Genomic DNA, 17,107 nt, shown 5'->3' with positions numbered 1-17,107 from the left:
AATAAATAAAATAAGGTGAAATAAAACTGTTATAAGAATAAAACTCAGTTAAAAGCAAGACTAAAAAAAAGGTAGGTCTTGAGTTTGCCAAGCTAACTACTGATCTGTTGAATCCAGCATGTGATCAAACAAACATCATGATATCAATCTTTGCATCCAACTCTAGAAAAAAAAACCAACCCAGAAACATGTCAAAGTATTCCTTGGACTAAATGTCATCATAAGTTGAAAGGACTGCCACACACTCCCCTGAGTTATTATTGTAGACTCTTGACCAGCAGACCTTGTGATTCTGTCAAAGATCAAACACTACTCCTGGTCTGAATTTATAACTTCCTGGTTTTTGTTAATGTAACTGTGTAGGTTCAGGGACTTTGTGGTTTTTGCTTTTTTTAGGAACCTAAAGTTGCAAGACACTAAATATATGAAAACGAAACCAACTGTCAATCTCTGCATTTAAAACAACCCTCACATCCTGCCACAGTTCCTGCCACACAGGAGAAACTCTTCAGTAGTTTTCCTCTCAGAAACAACACTCAAGACTTCCTGACACTCACAGCTTGAGATTAACAGTGTCAAACAAGCTGTCATCCCCACATTTGTTATGCGTATCAACACCCACACAGGTACCTCAGCAGCAGAGTAAAAATTTGGTGTATTTACCTCTCCCATCTTCTTAATCTCATGTTTTGCAGTCAGAGTGAACAGTCCAGCTCCAGGTAAACCACACCCCTGTCTGTTGAGTCCGGTGCTCCTGCTTCCAGGTGACACTAATGAGCACTGCCATTTAAGGGGAGAAGAAGCAGGCGAAAGTGGGCTGAGCAAACTCACCAATCCACTTCAGCCCTTGGTGACAAGCTACAAGCTATCATTGGTTTTGATAATACCCTAAACACACCCACAGGATAGCTGTGGCTGGAGACTTTATAACTCCTATCTGAGGAGTCATAAGATATAAAAAGGTCAGAATGTGATCACTGGCTGAGCTCATTTTTTTAATGCTACACATTTGCAGAAATAAATATGATTAGAATTGGTTCAGTGGCTTGCATAACATTTAATATTAATTGCATTTAAAGTTTAAGGTCACAGTTATTTTCCTCCAACCTGTTTGCTTCAATGTGGCCAAATGTAAACTAATTCAGAACCCATAAGAAGAAGCTGCTACTTGAAGACTCTCCTGTCACTGTGAACTGTGACAGATCAGGAAATGTAGCTCCACATTGCCATCTGATGGGCTGGGAGAAACAAACAGCAGAAAACACACATGGGAAATCAACATGTAGACTTCTTCACTTCTCTAATGTTACTCAACATATTCAATGAAGTCATGTTCATGGGGAACAGTTTACAGATTTGTTGTCTGCACATGGGTGCATTCGTGACAATAAGGTTGGCTGGCCCTCTCTCCATGGAAGACGCAATATCCATTGGCATCTTTTTATTTATAAAGCTCTCTTAGGAAAACCACCACCATACCTCACTTAACTTCTTAATTACCAAGAGCGTTTAAATCAGACTCGCACCTCAAACCAGCTGCTTTTGAATGTTCCTCGAGTTCAGTCAGGACTTGGAAAAACAGCTTTCTGTTTCTCTGCTCCTGACTCCTGGAATTAAATGCACTTTTACCGCTTGGACAATTTAGAAACTTAATTTTCAACCTTTCAACCTTGCCTTGTAACTGTTTAAGCTAGGTTCAACTGTGTGTATCATTTTAATCCACAGTCCCTTACTATTTTAGTGCTTTCATACTCAATCCCATACACCTCCTTTTAAGCTAGGTTCAACTGTGTGTATCATTTTAATCCACAGTCCCTTACTATTTTAGTGCTTTCATACTCAATCCCATACACCTCCTTTTATTTGTATTACTTTATTTGATCTTTTGATTGTTTTTATCTCCAAATCACAAATGATCCTATTTGATGACTTTGATACTCTTGATGCCTTGTTGTTTGTTTTTTTAATGTCACTGTAACTGACTCGATGTCATTGTAAATGAGGGTTGCCCCTCAATGATCTCTTGAGTATAAATAAAGGTTGATGATGATGATGATGATGATGATGATGATGATGATGAAGATGATTTCCATTTAGAGATACTACACTACTTATACCTTTAAAAGGAACGCATCGTCCCTCTTACCCAAGAACAATTACTCTTACTTCAAGATACTTTTTGAGACAAATGCACTGACATAACCCGGACTGATGACACTCAGTACACAATAAGCTCCCCAGCCGTGGTGCACAGTCTGTGGGGTGAGGAGGAGGGTTAGAGGGCCGGCTGTGGAGCTGTCTGGCTGCTGTGCAGCTCCACAGCCATGGCGCACTCTCTCTGGGGCAGACTGAGGGCAGGGCTGGCTGTCAGAGTGCCCCCGGAGCCTGGAAGTCAACGCTCTGAAAAAAAAAAAAAAAAAAAGTTTCCTCCAGGGGACTTTCCGGAGGTATTTTGACCGCCCTGTGAGCTCCCTCAGCCGGCCTAGGCGTGTGACAGAGGGCCCCTGGAGCCTGGAAGTCAGCACTCTGAACTTGGTGAAAGAGGGAGAAAAGGAAAAAAAAGTTTCCTCCAGGGGACTTATACTTATTGCACACAGTACAATAACTACCTCCACTCTCTGTGCAATATTCGTTATTCATTTTTTTTAAACCACCCTGCACTGATATCTTGTCTTGCCCTTTTTGTCTTGTCTTTGTTTTCTTTGTGCAACAACATCTACCTCTTGTGTTGTTATATTATATTGTGTGTGCACTTTAAATGAGCTGCTCTCCCAAATCTCATTCGTACTATGTACAATGACAATAAAGGCTTTCAATTCAATTCAATTCAAATAAATATTAAGATTTTATTACAGTAAGTTATTATTAATCCTCCCAGCAGTAGACAAAATGTATCAATTTACTTCATAATTAAGACATACATTAAAGAAGTCCCCCTCATATTTTTGAGCCGCAAACACAGATTACTATAATATTCTATATCAACATAACACATTACAAGTAACCTAGTGTTTACTTGGTGTATTTTACTGACAATTCCTTAAAGAGTACTTTGAGTTGACTTGTGAAGATTAAAGTTAGACTATGATATTGAATTTAATTGTATTTATTTGATTTATTTACAAATAAATACAGGGGTCAGGAGCTCAGACATCCGGAAGAGGCTCAAAGTAGAGCCGCTGCTCCTCCGGGTCGAGAGGAGCCAGATGAGGTGGTTCGGGCATCTGGTTAGGATGCCTCCCGGGCGTCTCCCTGGGGAGGTGTTTCGGGCATGTCCGACTGGGAGGAGGCCACGGGGAAGGCCCAGGACACGCTGGCGAGACTATGTCTCTCAGCTGGCCTGGGAGCGCCTCGGTATCCTCCCAGAAGAGCTGGTGGAAGTGGCCGGGGAGAGGAGTGTACTGGGCTTCCCTGCTGAGACTGCTGCCCCCGCGACCCGGACCCGAATAAGCGGAAGAAGATGGATGGATGGACAAAGGGACCATGTATAATATGAGCACTAATGTTACCATTTGGTGCATTGTACCGGAGTTAGCTTACAATGCATCAGATGGTAACATTTTTGTTCATATTGTTCTATTCTTCTATTTACACTCTGTTAAGGAAGCTGAGGACTTCCTCCAGACGAGCAAAACCTGAAATATGTTGGAAAATATGAACAAAAAAATGCTGCTGCTCTAAGATCAGGTCAAGCTCATAACTACATAACATGACAGTTTTTCAGTCCCGAGTCCCTGAGCTCCCTTGTCTCGTAGGTTCCTGAGCCACTGCCGTAAATGGACTGCTGCCGTAAGCGTTCCAGACTCCAGCTGCTACAACTACTGCTATCTGTCTCTACACTATCATCTCTCTCTCTCTTCATCTCCCTCTATCCCTCTCTCCAACACGGTCTCAGCAGATGTGTGTCTAACATGAGTCTGGTCCTGCTGGAGATTTCTGCCTGTTAAAGGAAGTTTGTCCTTGCCACTGTAACTTGCTAAATGCTGCAAAGTGCTCTGCTCATGGTGGATTAAGATGAGATCAGACTGAGTCCTGCCTGTAAGATGAGACTGGATCTTATCCTGCCTTGATGTTGGGTCTTTGTTAATAATAGAACATAGAGTACTGTCTAGACCTGCTCTGTTTGGAAAGAGGAAAGATAACATTTGTTGGGATTTGGTGCTAAACAAATAAAGATTGATTGATTGAATGAAGAGATTAGCATCTTGAAACCTTGTTTATAGACGATGACTTTGCTAGTCGGGCCCACTTGAGATCAAACTGGGCTGTATGTGGCCCCTGAACTTAAATGAGTTTGACACCCCTGATTTAAAGTCTTTGCTCCTTGCACAGTAAAACAAAAAAGTAGCCAATAATATATTAATGATGAAAGCCTTAAGCTGCAGAATGAGGACTAAAAGTTTGAATATATCAAGGTGCTGCTGCTTCAGCATGCTGACATACAGGTATCATTACTCTGAATACCTCTCCTCCCACTGATCTTAGCTGTCACTCTGACAAGCGATGACATGCTCGACTAATAAAGACAAGGTGAACAAAGGATAACTTGATTTTTTTATGTTCATACATTGTTATCATTCCTGTTAGTGATTACAGACATATCACCTTTAACACAGTGAACAGGGTGTGCACAGCTAACTGACTCCTCTCTGTAAAGATCAACCTTTGGTTTCCTGTTTTTCAACGGTCGGATTTATATTCTGAGGCGTGGGTGGCATCTTTTTATACGTTACATCCATTTAACTCATAATGAATCATACAGTACAGTAAATGCACTACACTCATAAAGCACCTTTAAGAAACACTGTAAGGGTGTTTTTAAACTATAAATCACATTCACCTTATCTCACAGATATTTATACACTACTGTAAGCAGCTGATAAGTTAATCATTCATGTACATTTTGTTGCAGGCACACTACCTGGTCACTTATTTACAAATTAATCCAGCAGTAACTGTTGAGCAATCACTTCTTGTTGTTTTCAGGTTTGTGTAGATTTGGAGAGACCCTATAAGCAGACATGCATTTTATTTATTACATTTTCTGTGATTACTTTCACTTCACGATTGTTTTCTCAGCATCTTTACATGTACTGTGGTTTAAAGATAACAACGCTGGAATTCTCATGACAATAAATCAATTTCACTTGTTTCTTTAAAGGTACAGTGTGGAAATATATATATATATATATGAATATTGAGCAATATGTAGCAGTCAGATTCTGGATTAAAATGCTCCCTAACAGCCAAATTCCACCAGATCTGTGTCCGGTCTGTCTCTGATCCGTCACAGCCCCAGATCTGATCGGTTTCTATTCTAGTCAATGTGTTAACTTCCACTGGATCCACTCCGTTGCGTTCCGGCTGCGTCTCTCTTCCGGCAGGTCTGAGCCCTCCGGATCAGATACACAAGACTTCTATTGTTGCTGGATGCCAGAGCACGACGCATCAATCTCAACAGAGCAGATGGAGCGGGACAGGAAGTCAGGTTTCACCAAAACAAAAGGAAAACATCCGGTTAATTTTCAGAATAAAACACTCTGTGTTATCACCAGATCGTATTTCACTTAACTACAACAACAAACCAAAGTCATGATGAGCGGAGCCAGGCCTGGAGTCAACAGGTCAGAGGTTTTCAGAGGACCATGAAGACAACATGGATGAGGAGAGGAGGAGGAGGAGAATCCTTGATTCAGTGATTGCTGCAGGAAAACCTCGGTCACATGACTCCAGCTGTACGGCGGTCCTGCTCTGTGCTGTGGCCTGAAAACACCGGTGGGTGTTGACGGATGAGAGAGCACGGAGCTGGACTGCAGCGGATTGGAGACGGACTGGACCTGGATTTGGTGGAAGTCATGTGTTACTCACGCCCCCTGTCAGTAAAGCGACAGTGGCTTCTAAGGGCAAGAAGCTCCTGTTTACATGATAAGTATGATCCTTCATTTTTGAAGTTTTACCATCAAAAACCTCTACTAATACAGATTATTTGTGCACAACAACAACAACAACCACTTTCTTCTTCTTTGTCGTCCACTTGGGTGCATTTCACGCTGCCCCATTTCTGAATACAAAAACGGATATGTTAGAAACATGGTGGGTCAAGATGGCGGCTTCTGTGGAAGGGGGATGCACGCCTATGTTGATATTAAAGGCTTGTTCTGAATTAACAAAAAGATGATGATTTTTATATATTCAGGTGATTATACAGTAATTTAACCATACTTATGATAGTATAGTCCATTTCTGACAAGTCTGTTTGACTACATGCAGAAGAACTACACACTGTACCTTTAAGATCTAGACTTATTTACATGAATTCATCTTATTTTTTGGAGATATATAAACCTGTTTCTTATGGTAACAGCATCATTATCTGAAGATCCAGAAAAACAACAACAGCCTGGTCATTGTGAAAAGTCAACTATCGCCTTTAAGCCTATTTCTATGTATGTTTTGAGCTCTTGCAACTCTACAAATATGACATAGTCATGTCATAGTCTCAAGGATATGACTGAAATGAACTCATTATTTCCAAAAACGTAGTATATCAAATTTGTTTGGTATTTTTTACTTGCATTTTAACAAAATACCACACACAGTTTTTTCCCTGCACCGTCTTTATGCAGCCTTCTTTTGAATAATGTAGTTTCTGCAACATCTATAAAGCCTGTTTTGTATATGCAAAGCAGATTTTTTCATTTCCTAGCTGAGTGTTTGCACATTGTCCCTCTGTCAGACTCTAGTTTTTTATGTGTAAGTGAAAAAAAGACTTGTTCAATGTCCTCCGCCCTGGAACATGCTCCTGGGATCCTCAACATTCAGACCACGGTGCTTAACACCGAGCTCCCACCAAGACAATCCATCACAGCAACACATGTACACAGTATGCCTGTGGAATACACTTACTGTAGCAGGGCAGTGCTGTTCATCTCCCAGCATGCAGCAGATCAATACAAAGCATCTAAGATAACAGAACACGGGATGGTAGTTTGGACGCAGCAATTACTGATAACATTTAATGTGTGCATGTTGTAGCCTCCCTTTAAAACTAATGGAGGAAACATGTAGTGCATTGCAATCATGACGCCATCTCCATCCTTCACCTGACTTCTTTTATTTCCCTTCATCTTCTACGAGGAGCAATAAAGGTAATTGAACCCACTTATCACGAGCGGGGTCACGGCCTTAGCAGCAGGAAAACACCAATTAGCTCCAAAATGAGCAATTAGTAACATGCTCGGTCTGCTTTGATACCAAACTAGTGTGCGTGTTACAGTGCCGCTCCAACTGGTGATTTGATGGTTTAATGGGAGATCATTTAGCCCACGTTTATTACTTTTGTGTGTGTGTTTCTAATTACAGGCCTGATTAAGCCAATTAAGGTTTCATAACAGTGTGAAGTTAATTTATGGAACGAGATTAACTCCTCACTTTCAAAACGATGGGTCTTTAGAAATAACAACGGATAGTGACTCCTGCTACTGCTCCTCCTTGTAGAAATATATACTGTATGTGTGTTTCTACCAGCCAGAAGCATACAATGTAATTTCATGCAGCTACTTTGTTCCCTCTGACTCTCTAGTGTCAGCCCTGCTTTCGTGGTAGGTAGGACAAAGATGCAATTTCATCTTTCACAATCAGTTACCTGAATACATCTGAATGCCATGCAGTCACAGCTGGTATATTTGAATGCCTGTTACAGGCTGCAGGATAAATTTGTTTTCTCAGCTGGAAAATCTCTGTCTTCCTCCTGAGAAGTAATTCTGAAATACAAACCTCACAGTTAAGAAGAAGCTGATATTAAAGTCTTGTCTAAAGCAACCCTGAAGTTGAAATGATGTAAAAAAAATTGGCATAAAAAGAAGGTATTTAATTTAAATTTGAAACTTCAGATCATTTGAAGGAGGTGCTCAGGCTTCAAACTTTCCTTTTTGATGAAGCTTATAGTTAGAGATGGATCAGGCTTAGACCAGCTCTTAGTTATGCTGCCATAGGCTTAAGGCTGATTTATACTTCTGCGTTGAATCGACGGCGTACCCTACGCCGGGGGTCCGCGTAGCTCCCGTACCTACGCCGAGGCCTACGCACGTAGCTGACGTGCACCTCCTCCAAAATGTAGATCCCCGTAGAACCGACGCGGACCGCAAGCTCTGTGATTGGTCCGCTCGGCAGCTTTGTCTTTCCCGCATTTACAGCACTTCCGGGATCCCGGACATCGGCCGCACATCGGCCGTGTATTTCATCTCCTCCTCTCTATTCTTCATGTAATCATGTCTGTATGATAAACAGCAACATGTATCAGCTGTAGATTAACATAACACGCTCTGAATCGATGTGGAAAAGTAAACAGAGATCGTAGCGGGGCCGGAAGCAGGCGGCCGGCTATCAGAGAGACCGCACTGCCCTCAGGCGTTTCGGCGGAGAATTGCTGCACGACACGGACACACCAACGCACAAGTATGTGGTGCTCATGTCTGCGTCAGCCCCTGCTGCGTAGGGGAGACGCAGAAGTATAAATCAGCCTTTAGACTGCCAGGGGAACTGGCTCACTGACACACTAGGATCCTATCTCACCCCCTTCCCCCCCCAACCCCCTCATCACTTACTTTAACTCTACCTGTCCCATTAAAGTTACTAACCATAGACCTTTCTGGAGTCCCTGAGCTCCCTTGTCTCGTAGGTTCCTTCCTTTTGTATAAATTCATCTTATGTTTTTAGAGATATATGAACCTGTTTTCTCACGGTAACAGCAACATTTTCTGAAGATCCAGAAAAACAACATCAGCCTGGTCACTGTGATAGGTCAACTATTGCCCTGAAGCCTGTTTCTATGTTAGTTTTGTGCTCTTGCAACTCTAGATATATGACCTATGGTTAACTAACGTGGGGTCATATTCTCAAGAAAATGACTGAAATGAACTCATTATTTTCAAAAACGCACTAAATCAAATGTGTGGATTTTTTTTTACTTACATTTTAACAAAGTACTGCAAGCTTGCTCAGGCTTGGACCAGCTCTTACACTGTGTTCCAAATTATTATGCAAATTGGTGATAAGAGCTTATAACTTGTAAAAATTAAAAACTAGGCACCATTTTTAATGTTCTATTGATTTAAAATAATAATATTTACTACAACTGTATTCAAACTTCAACAAAAACAACAGTTTTCTTTACATTTGTATACAAAATAAAACTGGTCATGTCTTTGAAACATTTCAAATCTAAAGTGTTTCTCAAATGTCCAACATAACCTCCTTTTCTCCCAGTGAGGGTCAGAGGTCACTGTAAACTGATTTAGTTTCTGACTTCTCTGCTGACACTGTGAGCTGTACCTTGTATGGCTTTCCAAAGAGGCTCTTTTGAGCTGTATTTCTTGCCATTACTGTAAATGATCTTCTTTATTATTGACCACAAGTTCTCAGTCTGGTTGAGATCAAATGAGCAGGGAGGCCAGTTCATGAGGCGATTTGAAAACAACTGTTAACCTAGTTTTTAAAATATTCACAAAAATGCAACTTGCATATAATGTAGGAACACGGTATAGTTATGCTGCTAAAGGCTTAGACTGCCGGGGGAACTCACGCACTGACACACTGGGATCCTATCTCACACCCTTCCCCCCAACCCCCTCATCACTTACTTTAACCTCGCCTGTCCCATTAAAGTTACTAACTAGACCTTTCTGGAGTCCCTGAGCTCCATTGTCTCGTAGATTCCTCTGAGCTGCTGTGGACGTTCCAGACTCCAGCTGATACGGACGTACTGGACTCCAGCGGCGACAGCTACTACTACTCATCTCATCACTATCACCTCTCCCTCTCTCTCTTATTCTCCTCTATCCCTCTTTGCACACCCAACTCAGTTGAGGCAGATGTGTGTCTAACATGAGTCTGGTCCTGCTCGAGGTTTCTGCCTGTTAAAAGGAAGTTTTTCCTCGCTGCTGTAACTATTGCTAAATACTGCGAGGTGCAATGCTCATGGTGGATTAAGGGCTTGGTGTTGGGTCTCTGTTCATAGTTTGACATAGAGTGGTCTCGACCTCCTGTTTGTAAAAGTGAAATCATAAAGCGATGAGTGAGTGTCTCCTCATCGACCCTCCCCTCTCTTCATCATGCATTTCTCAACCTCAGTGAATCCTGATCACAGGTAGCTGGTGCTCTGTACTTCTCATCCATCATTGTCACGCTGCTGAAGCATCCTCTTCCTCATCGTGCTGAAAGAGCCGACCACACTTCACAGTCAAGGTCTCGAACACTGTGGCTATGACGCACTTGATCGAGAGCAGCCTCCAGTCAGTCACCTCTCGCTCATCTCATTGTCTTCTGGAGCAGGAGCTCGTCACTCACATCGTTTCATCGGTGATCCTTGAAATCCTCCAGGTTCAGCTTCATTAGGATCAGAGAAAGTCAGTCAAATGTTTCATTTGTTGGATTTTCTTTTTCTATTCATGGCGTCTAAACTCAGCGACTCCTAGCCTTGAAATCGAATTACAAAAATCCTCTTAGAAGATATGAGATCCATCCTCACTTTGACTCCACAGTGACTGTTCAAAGATTCCGCATTTTAGTCATTTTAATATGTACCTGCAGTGCCATGTTTGGTGCTGTCACTTCTGTGAAAGGGGGCATTCAGTGCAATAACATTCTGTGAGTGCATCCCAGCACATTAGTTTCCTTTCTGACTTTAGAAATGTGATCATGCATGTTCAGGGAAATCTTCCAGGCTGAATGAAAAAAAAAAAAGACAGAAGTAATGGTGTTTGGTCCCAGTGGCCCTTGTGAACTCCCTCCGGTTGATCTGGGCCCTTTGGCCGTCTATTTTAAGTCGAAAGTCTCAAACTTGGGTTTTAAGCTTGACAGTGATTTTAAGATGGATCAGCAGATCAGCTCTATAGTAAAGTCCAGCTTTTTTCACATTAGGCAGCTGGCAAAGGTGAAGCCTTTCCTTGCACGACAGCACTTTGAAACAGTAATCCATGCCTTTGTCACATCCCGGCTGGATTACTGCAATGCACTTTATTTAGGAATCAGTCAGTCCTCCCTCGCACGTCTCCAGTTGGTCCAGAATGCAGCCACTCGCCTTTAAATTGGAGCACGTAAAAGGGAGCACATGACGCCCATTCTTTTATTTGTTTTTAAATCTTTAAATGGTCTCGCCCCGCCCTACCTCTCTGAGCTGATCCATCTCTACGCCCCTGCTCGGTAACTCAGGTCAGCTGATCAGCTGCTCCTGGAGGTACCGAGGTCCAAGCGGAAGCTCAGGGGGGGGGGATAGGGCTTTTTCTGTCGCTGCTCCCAAACTGTGGAACGATCTTCCTTTAGCCGTCAGACAAGCCCCCTCACTGTCCACTTTTAAAACTCGTCTTAAAACCCATTTTTATTCCCTGGATTTCGACTCAGCATGAGACCCTGCTCTTGTTTCAGTGCCTTTTTATTTTTATTTTTATTGTTCAACTTTTTTTATCTTATTGTTCTTATTGATTTTATGATTTTCTTTATAAATAATAAAGTTGAGTTGAGTTGAGTTGAGAATGTAGAGTGGGTGAAACATTTGCTCATTGGCTGGTTGTGGCTGAAACAACCTGTGTAGGGCTGAGTGGTATGTATCCTCATATAACAGTACTTGCAATGAGGCTAAGTGTGATGTCTAAGGTTGAAGAAGTTAATTTTTTTAATAGAGGGAAATGGTGTGACAACTATTGCGTTATAGTTTAGTATATATAATATATAAGTAAATATTATAGTGCAGAAATTACCTGGTTTATAATCTTGTTTCATCATTGGTTGAGGTTTTTTTAAGGGACTTTCTGGTTGTGTCAGTATCAGTCCCCCCTTTGGACTGTTGCTTATTTTGTCCCACGTGAAATAAATAGCTGTAGTTACCAACAGCACTTCTGAATGTCAGGATTAAAGGTGAACTAACTGAACAAATAACTGAGGTGAAGTATATGGAGACAGTTTTGGATTCTTAGTTAAATTCTAAAATCCATGTTAAAAAGATTTGCCAACTCAGCAGATGTGTGTCTAACATGAGTCTGGTCCTGCTGGAGGTTTCTGCCTGTTAAAGGAAGTTTGTCCTTGCCACTGTAACTTGCTAAATTCTGCAAAGTGCTCTGCTCATGGTGGATTAAGATGAGATCAGACTGAGTCCTGTCTGTAAGATGGGACTGGATCTGATCCTGTCTTGATGTTGGGTCTATGTTAATATTAGAACATAGAGTACGGTCTAGACCTGCTCTGTTTGGAAAAGCGTCTTGAGGTAACGTTTGTTGGGATTTGGCGCTATATAAATAAAGATTGATTGATTGATAGATATAACCGGCGCCTCAGATGCACTCCGTTGGGACCAGTATTTTCAGCAATTATCTTATTGTCTCTTGAGTCACCATGTAGCAACCTTGAATGCATTTCAGATGCATCGTCTTCTATCCATGAAGCATGCAATATTTGCTCAGCAGATCAGAACGGGCCTAAACAACAACTGCGAAGTCCCCGTGTTAGAGGCTGACCGTTTGATAGTTCAAGTATTTAAATAAGCAGATCTTGGAGGTGGCAGTAGCTAGGTCCCGGTATGGACAAAGCTTGGAAATTGGGCAGAAGAAGCGCCCGCCCATTGGCAGCCCCATCACACAGACATCTCTCTCCATTCATGCACAAGACGGACCGGACAAGTCCTGTGTAAGAGTGCCTTTATAAACAGGCCTTTAAAATGTGGATAAAAAACACAAGCTTGACGAAACCACAGCTGAGGAGCTCCTTTTCTGATGAATCACTCGTGAGTTGCTGCCTCTCCTGGCTGGCACGAACACCTCCGCCATTCAGCATAGGTGTGGATTAATCTCATTCATCTTATGAGAGATCGCAGCAGAGGTTGTCTTGCCCAACAAATGGGGTCTCCGGTGAAAATGAAGACTTCAATCTGAAAGAAAATCTCAACTATCAAGAGCTGTGAGTGTGAACACAAAGAGACTCCCAGAGAAGCAACGGACTCGTTTGGATATATACTTTCATTACAAATAAAAAAAGTACTTTCAAACCCGTTCATTCATTATAAGGCCTTACAGTGTGTTATCATTCACAAGTCTACAAACCCTGGAGTCTACGAGAGTCCTGTTTGCAGATACACAACGTTACATGTGACAATAACAGCTACGGTCTGGATTACATGTATTCACAATCACTCATGACCAGCATCTCTTTCAGAAGATTAACGTGATGATGGTGCTTCAAGGATGTTCTTTGCATTCTGCCTTCACCCACCTTTTCATAGCAAGACCTTAAAACCCCCAAGTCCGTCCTCCCATGAGTCCCCCATGCGCCTTTAGGTCTCCTCTTTTTCAGTTATGATACATTAAAAGCATTCTCTCTTTAATTCAAACCCTCTTCTCAAAGTCTTTGTCCTCACTGCCAGGAGTCCATCCATTTCAAACCTGCACCCAGTACCCTTCCTCATCCTCCTCACTGTGGTCCCAGTCCCCCCTGCGTGCTCTGGCCGTCATTGTGGTCACTCCCCCACAGGCGGTAAAACTGACTGAAGTCCACGTAAGGCGGGACCCGGCCCGTCTCGTCGGGCTGAGCCGCTTGACTTCCCCTCTGGCGGAAGAGGCTCCCGTCCCCCGAGCTGGAGCTGGAGCTCTGCGTCTGCGTGTTGGTGGACTGGAGGGTGGCTGTGGGGCTCTGACTGCTGGAGAGAGTGGAGGAGGAGGAGAAGGAGGAAGAAGAGGATGATGGTGGTTGGTTGGGGAGGGTGGAGGAAGAGGAGGAAGAGGAGGGAGCAGGAATGAGGGTGGGGATAGAGGACGAGGAAGAGGGAGCAAGGGAGTCCAAGGAGAGGGGTGGACCCGTGTCCCAGGTGGAGAGACATTGGAGAGAGGTGGAGAAAGGGAGAGGGCGGGGAGGTGGAGGGGTGGTGGAGAGAGAGAAGAGGGAGGAGGAGAGAGGGAGAGGGTATAGAGGAGAGAAGGGGGAGAAAGGGACTTCGATTATAGGCTGCAGGATGTTGACGGGCGGCTGGCAGGTTGCGGGATTGAACGTGCTAAAGGAGCAGAAAGGAGAGGGAAGGACGGAGCGGAAGGACGAAGGAGAGATATCGGCGAGGCAGGGCCGTGAGGAAGAGAACAAAGACGTGAGTCAGACGATGAGAAGCAGGAAGAGGTGAGAACAGAGGAGGAACAGTGTGCACGTGCTGGAAATAGAATACAGCAGAGTGTTCAGGTCTGTTAAGCTACAGGTAGACTCAAGCAGGTGCATTCAGGTGGCATGCCGTCTATAACTCAAGCGTCCTTTAAAAAGAAACATCACTTAGTGGAGAAAGAACACTGATGGCTGCTGAGTGCTTCTTTGAGATTATGGGCCACTTAGAGCACTCTGCTGACCACAGTATCTGCTCGATTCAAGACTCAGCCATTATTCACACACTTATCAGAGTTTGACCTTTCACTCTCCTCCAAGAGATTATCTAGATCACACTTTATCCTTTATACGGTGAGATCATCCATAAAGAGAGAGATGGTTTCTTGTGTGCATGTTGCTAAGTCAGCTAAAGGTGTTGCACTCTGTTACTGAAATACAACACTGGAACAAACTTCTGTCCATGGAAACAGAAGTGCTTCTTGATTTGGTAATTGAGCAGATTAATGAGAAAACGTCTGTCCTTTTAGTTCCTGCAAATTAAAGGAAATGATCTCAATGTTCTGAATGAATAATCTTTGAAAAATACATTTTGGCCAAATGCTAAATCTAACAAGTGATTGGCTGTTGGCCGCCTTTAAAAAGCTATCTCCAAAACATCACCACTAAAGCCTGATTTATACTTCTGCATCAAATAGATGAGGTAGCCTACGCCGGGTGTCCGCGTAGCTCCTGTGCCGACGCAGAGGCCTACACACGTAGCTGACTCGCACCTCCTCTGAAATGGAACTACATGTCGAATCAATGCGGACCACAAGCCCTGTGATTGGTCCGATCGGTGTCAATGTATTTCCTGCATTTACAGCACTTCCGGGATCCCCACTCATCGGCCGTGTATTTCATCTCCTCCTCTCTATTCTTCATGTAATCATGTCTGTATGATAAACAGTAACATGTATCAGCTGTAGATTAACATAACACGCTCTGAAACTCTGTGGAAAAGTAAACAGAGATCGTAGCGGGCCAGGAAACAGGCGACCGGACTATCAGAGAGACCACACTGCCCTCAAGAGAATTGCTGCTTGTCACGGACACACCGATGCAGAAGTATGTGCGGCTCATGTCCGCGTCAGCCCCTGATGCGTAGGGGAGACGCAGAAGTATAAATCAGCCTTAGAGGACATCTGAAGTTGTCTGCAATTTTGACGCTCAACCAAGCGGCAACATCCAGCTGCAGGAATTAAAGCCAATTGGGGAGAGTTAAAAACTGCAGTTCATCAAGTGTCCACTTGAGGCTGGCTCCGGAAGTACTGGAAACCACATACACACCAATTCAAAAAGACGATCTTTACAGCAGAAATAAACATGTTTACAGCCTGGTACAAAAAGACGAGTTTAGTCTGGATAGCTCATTACTCGATCAACACACTGTACTGGGGTGAATTTTTTATTATTACAACACCATATCATCTTTTTTTTTTTGCGATAATTTTCGCGATAATTTTCACGAGGAATATCAAATTCTTCTTTAATATCATTTTAAAGTAGGGATGCTCCGATCAGGTTTTATGCTGCCGATTCCTATACCGATCAGCCATGAGTGCCGATCACTGCCGATCACCGATACCGATCACATGGATTTTCTGTACATTTTTCAATTTAGTTATGGTGAGTGCTACATGATCTAGGGAAAAAAGGAACAATAAAATCACCTTAATTTAGAAAAAAAACATCTTTTTACAAACTTCTTCAAGAGAAAAAATACTGAAACGTTGCAGGCACAATGCAGCAACTATTCAGTCAAAAAGGACAACTGAGAGACACTTACACGTACCTGCTATCAGTAACCCAATCTTTAACAGATTGGAAACATTAAGGCTCTCAACAGGCTAAATAGTACAGAAAGTCAAATAAATAAAAGACAATATGTCTCACAAGTTTGTCTTTCGGAATATGCCATGTTTGAAACTCGTGAAACTTACAGAGAATGGGATTCCTTCTTTAGGGAGACGTTCGATGTGAGAGTACACTGTCTGGTGGAGCTCTGGCAGCTCTACGTCTGTGAATTATTTACGTCCCGGTGGCACGTAGCGGGGCTCCAAGTGAGAGAGCAGTCGGCGGAACCCGGTGTCTTCCACCACTGAGAAAGGCTCATCTCGCCCGATGCAATTATTTTTCGGGTTATTTGCTTAGCCTTCTGACTGTCACGCTCATACGGGCGAGTGTTGCCACCGTGGGCTGTGTTAGCTGCCGTCTGACTGATGCTGCTCCGGCTGTCTTCTTTTCATTCACTGCCGTGAGCCTCAAAACCTCACCATACTCCACCAAGTGTTTGCTCTTTAAATGTCTTATTAAATTGGTTGTGTTGAGGCTTTTTTAACGTGCTTCCCCTGCGAGGTATTTTTTCGTCGCATGTGTTGCAGGATGCAAACTTTACATCACTCTCACAGACTGTGTAAAAGTTCCACACGGCAGACATGTTTGTTGTGGTTTGCCGCTGCGCGCCTGCGCAGTGTGAAGGAAAGGGGAAGGGGGGCATATTACACACAGGTCCTCTTCAGGCTGCAGGCTGCAAAGTATGAGCTACAGGTGATGGTTTTTTGTGATCGGCAATGAAAGGCATTGATCGGCATTCGTCGATCACGTACCGATAATGATTGGTGGCCGATCGATCGGAGCATCCCTATTTTAAAGGCAGAATGTTTTCTCCTGTTGAAGGAACCAGGCGGTTTGTTAGCTTGTATCTGGGATTTAGTCGTCTAGTAAATTGCCAAATTATCTTCACTAATAAAGTTTAGTGGCCTTTCTTGTGGAGCATGTTTTCACTCTGCTTTGAGCTGCTAGGTTTTGCATTTCCTTTTTTCCTTTACATTCTGCTAGGAACGTCTTTAAGCCTGCCTACATCTTACCCTGCGACATGATTGGCTGTTCCATGCCGACTTCTTCTTCTGTTTATTGTTGGGTGGGAACTAGTGTT

At 43.1% G+C, this 17,107-nt stretch overlaps 1 protein-coding gene across 2 annotated transcripts in view; it reads right to left on the bottom strand.

Annotated features, from left to right (window-relative positions):
* Window positions 1–12,988: 12,988 nt before the first annotated feature.
* The window catches only part of tab1 (TGF-beta activated kinase 1/MAP3K7 binding protein 1), a 34,172-nt gene continuing 30,053 nt past the window's right edge, over window positions 12,989–17,107 (bottom strand). The window contains exon 11 of one of the 2 annotated variants that reach the window (XM_034687499.1): window positions 12,989–13,684. In XM_034687499.1, the coding sequence (XP_034543390.1) occupies window positions 13,459–13,684 (226 nt within the window). In that variant the 3' untranslated portion in view covers window positions 12,989–13,458. The remainder of the gene's footprint in view (window positions 13,685–17,107) is intronic. The other variant, XM_034687500.1, reaches the window with a different exon arrangement.

This window comes from Notolabrus celidotus, chromosome 7, assembly GCF_009762535.1.
Source record: "Notolabrus celidotus isolate fNotCel1 chromosome 7, fNotCel1.pri, whole genome shotgun sequence".
NCBI classification, from domain to species: Eukaryota; Metazoa; Chordata; class Actinopteri; order Labriformes; family Labridae; genus Notolabrus; species Notolabrus celidotus.
This window is presented reverse-complemented; position numbering and strand designations above follow the sequence as displayed.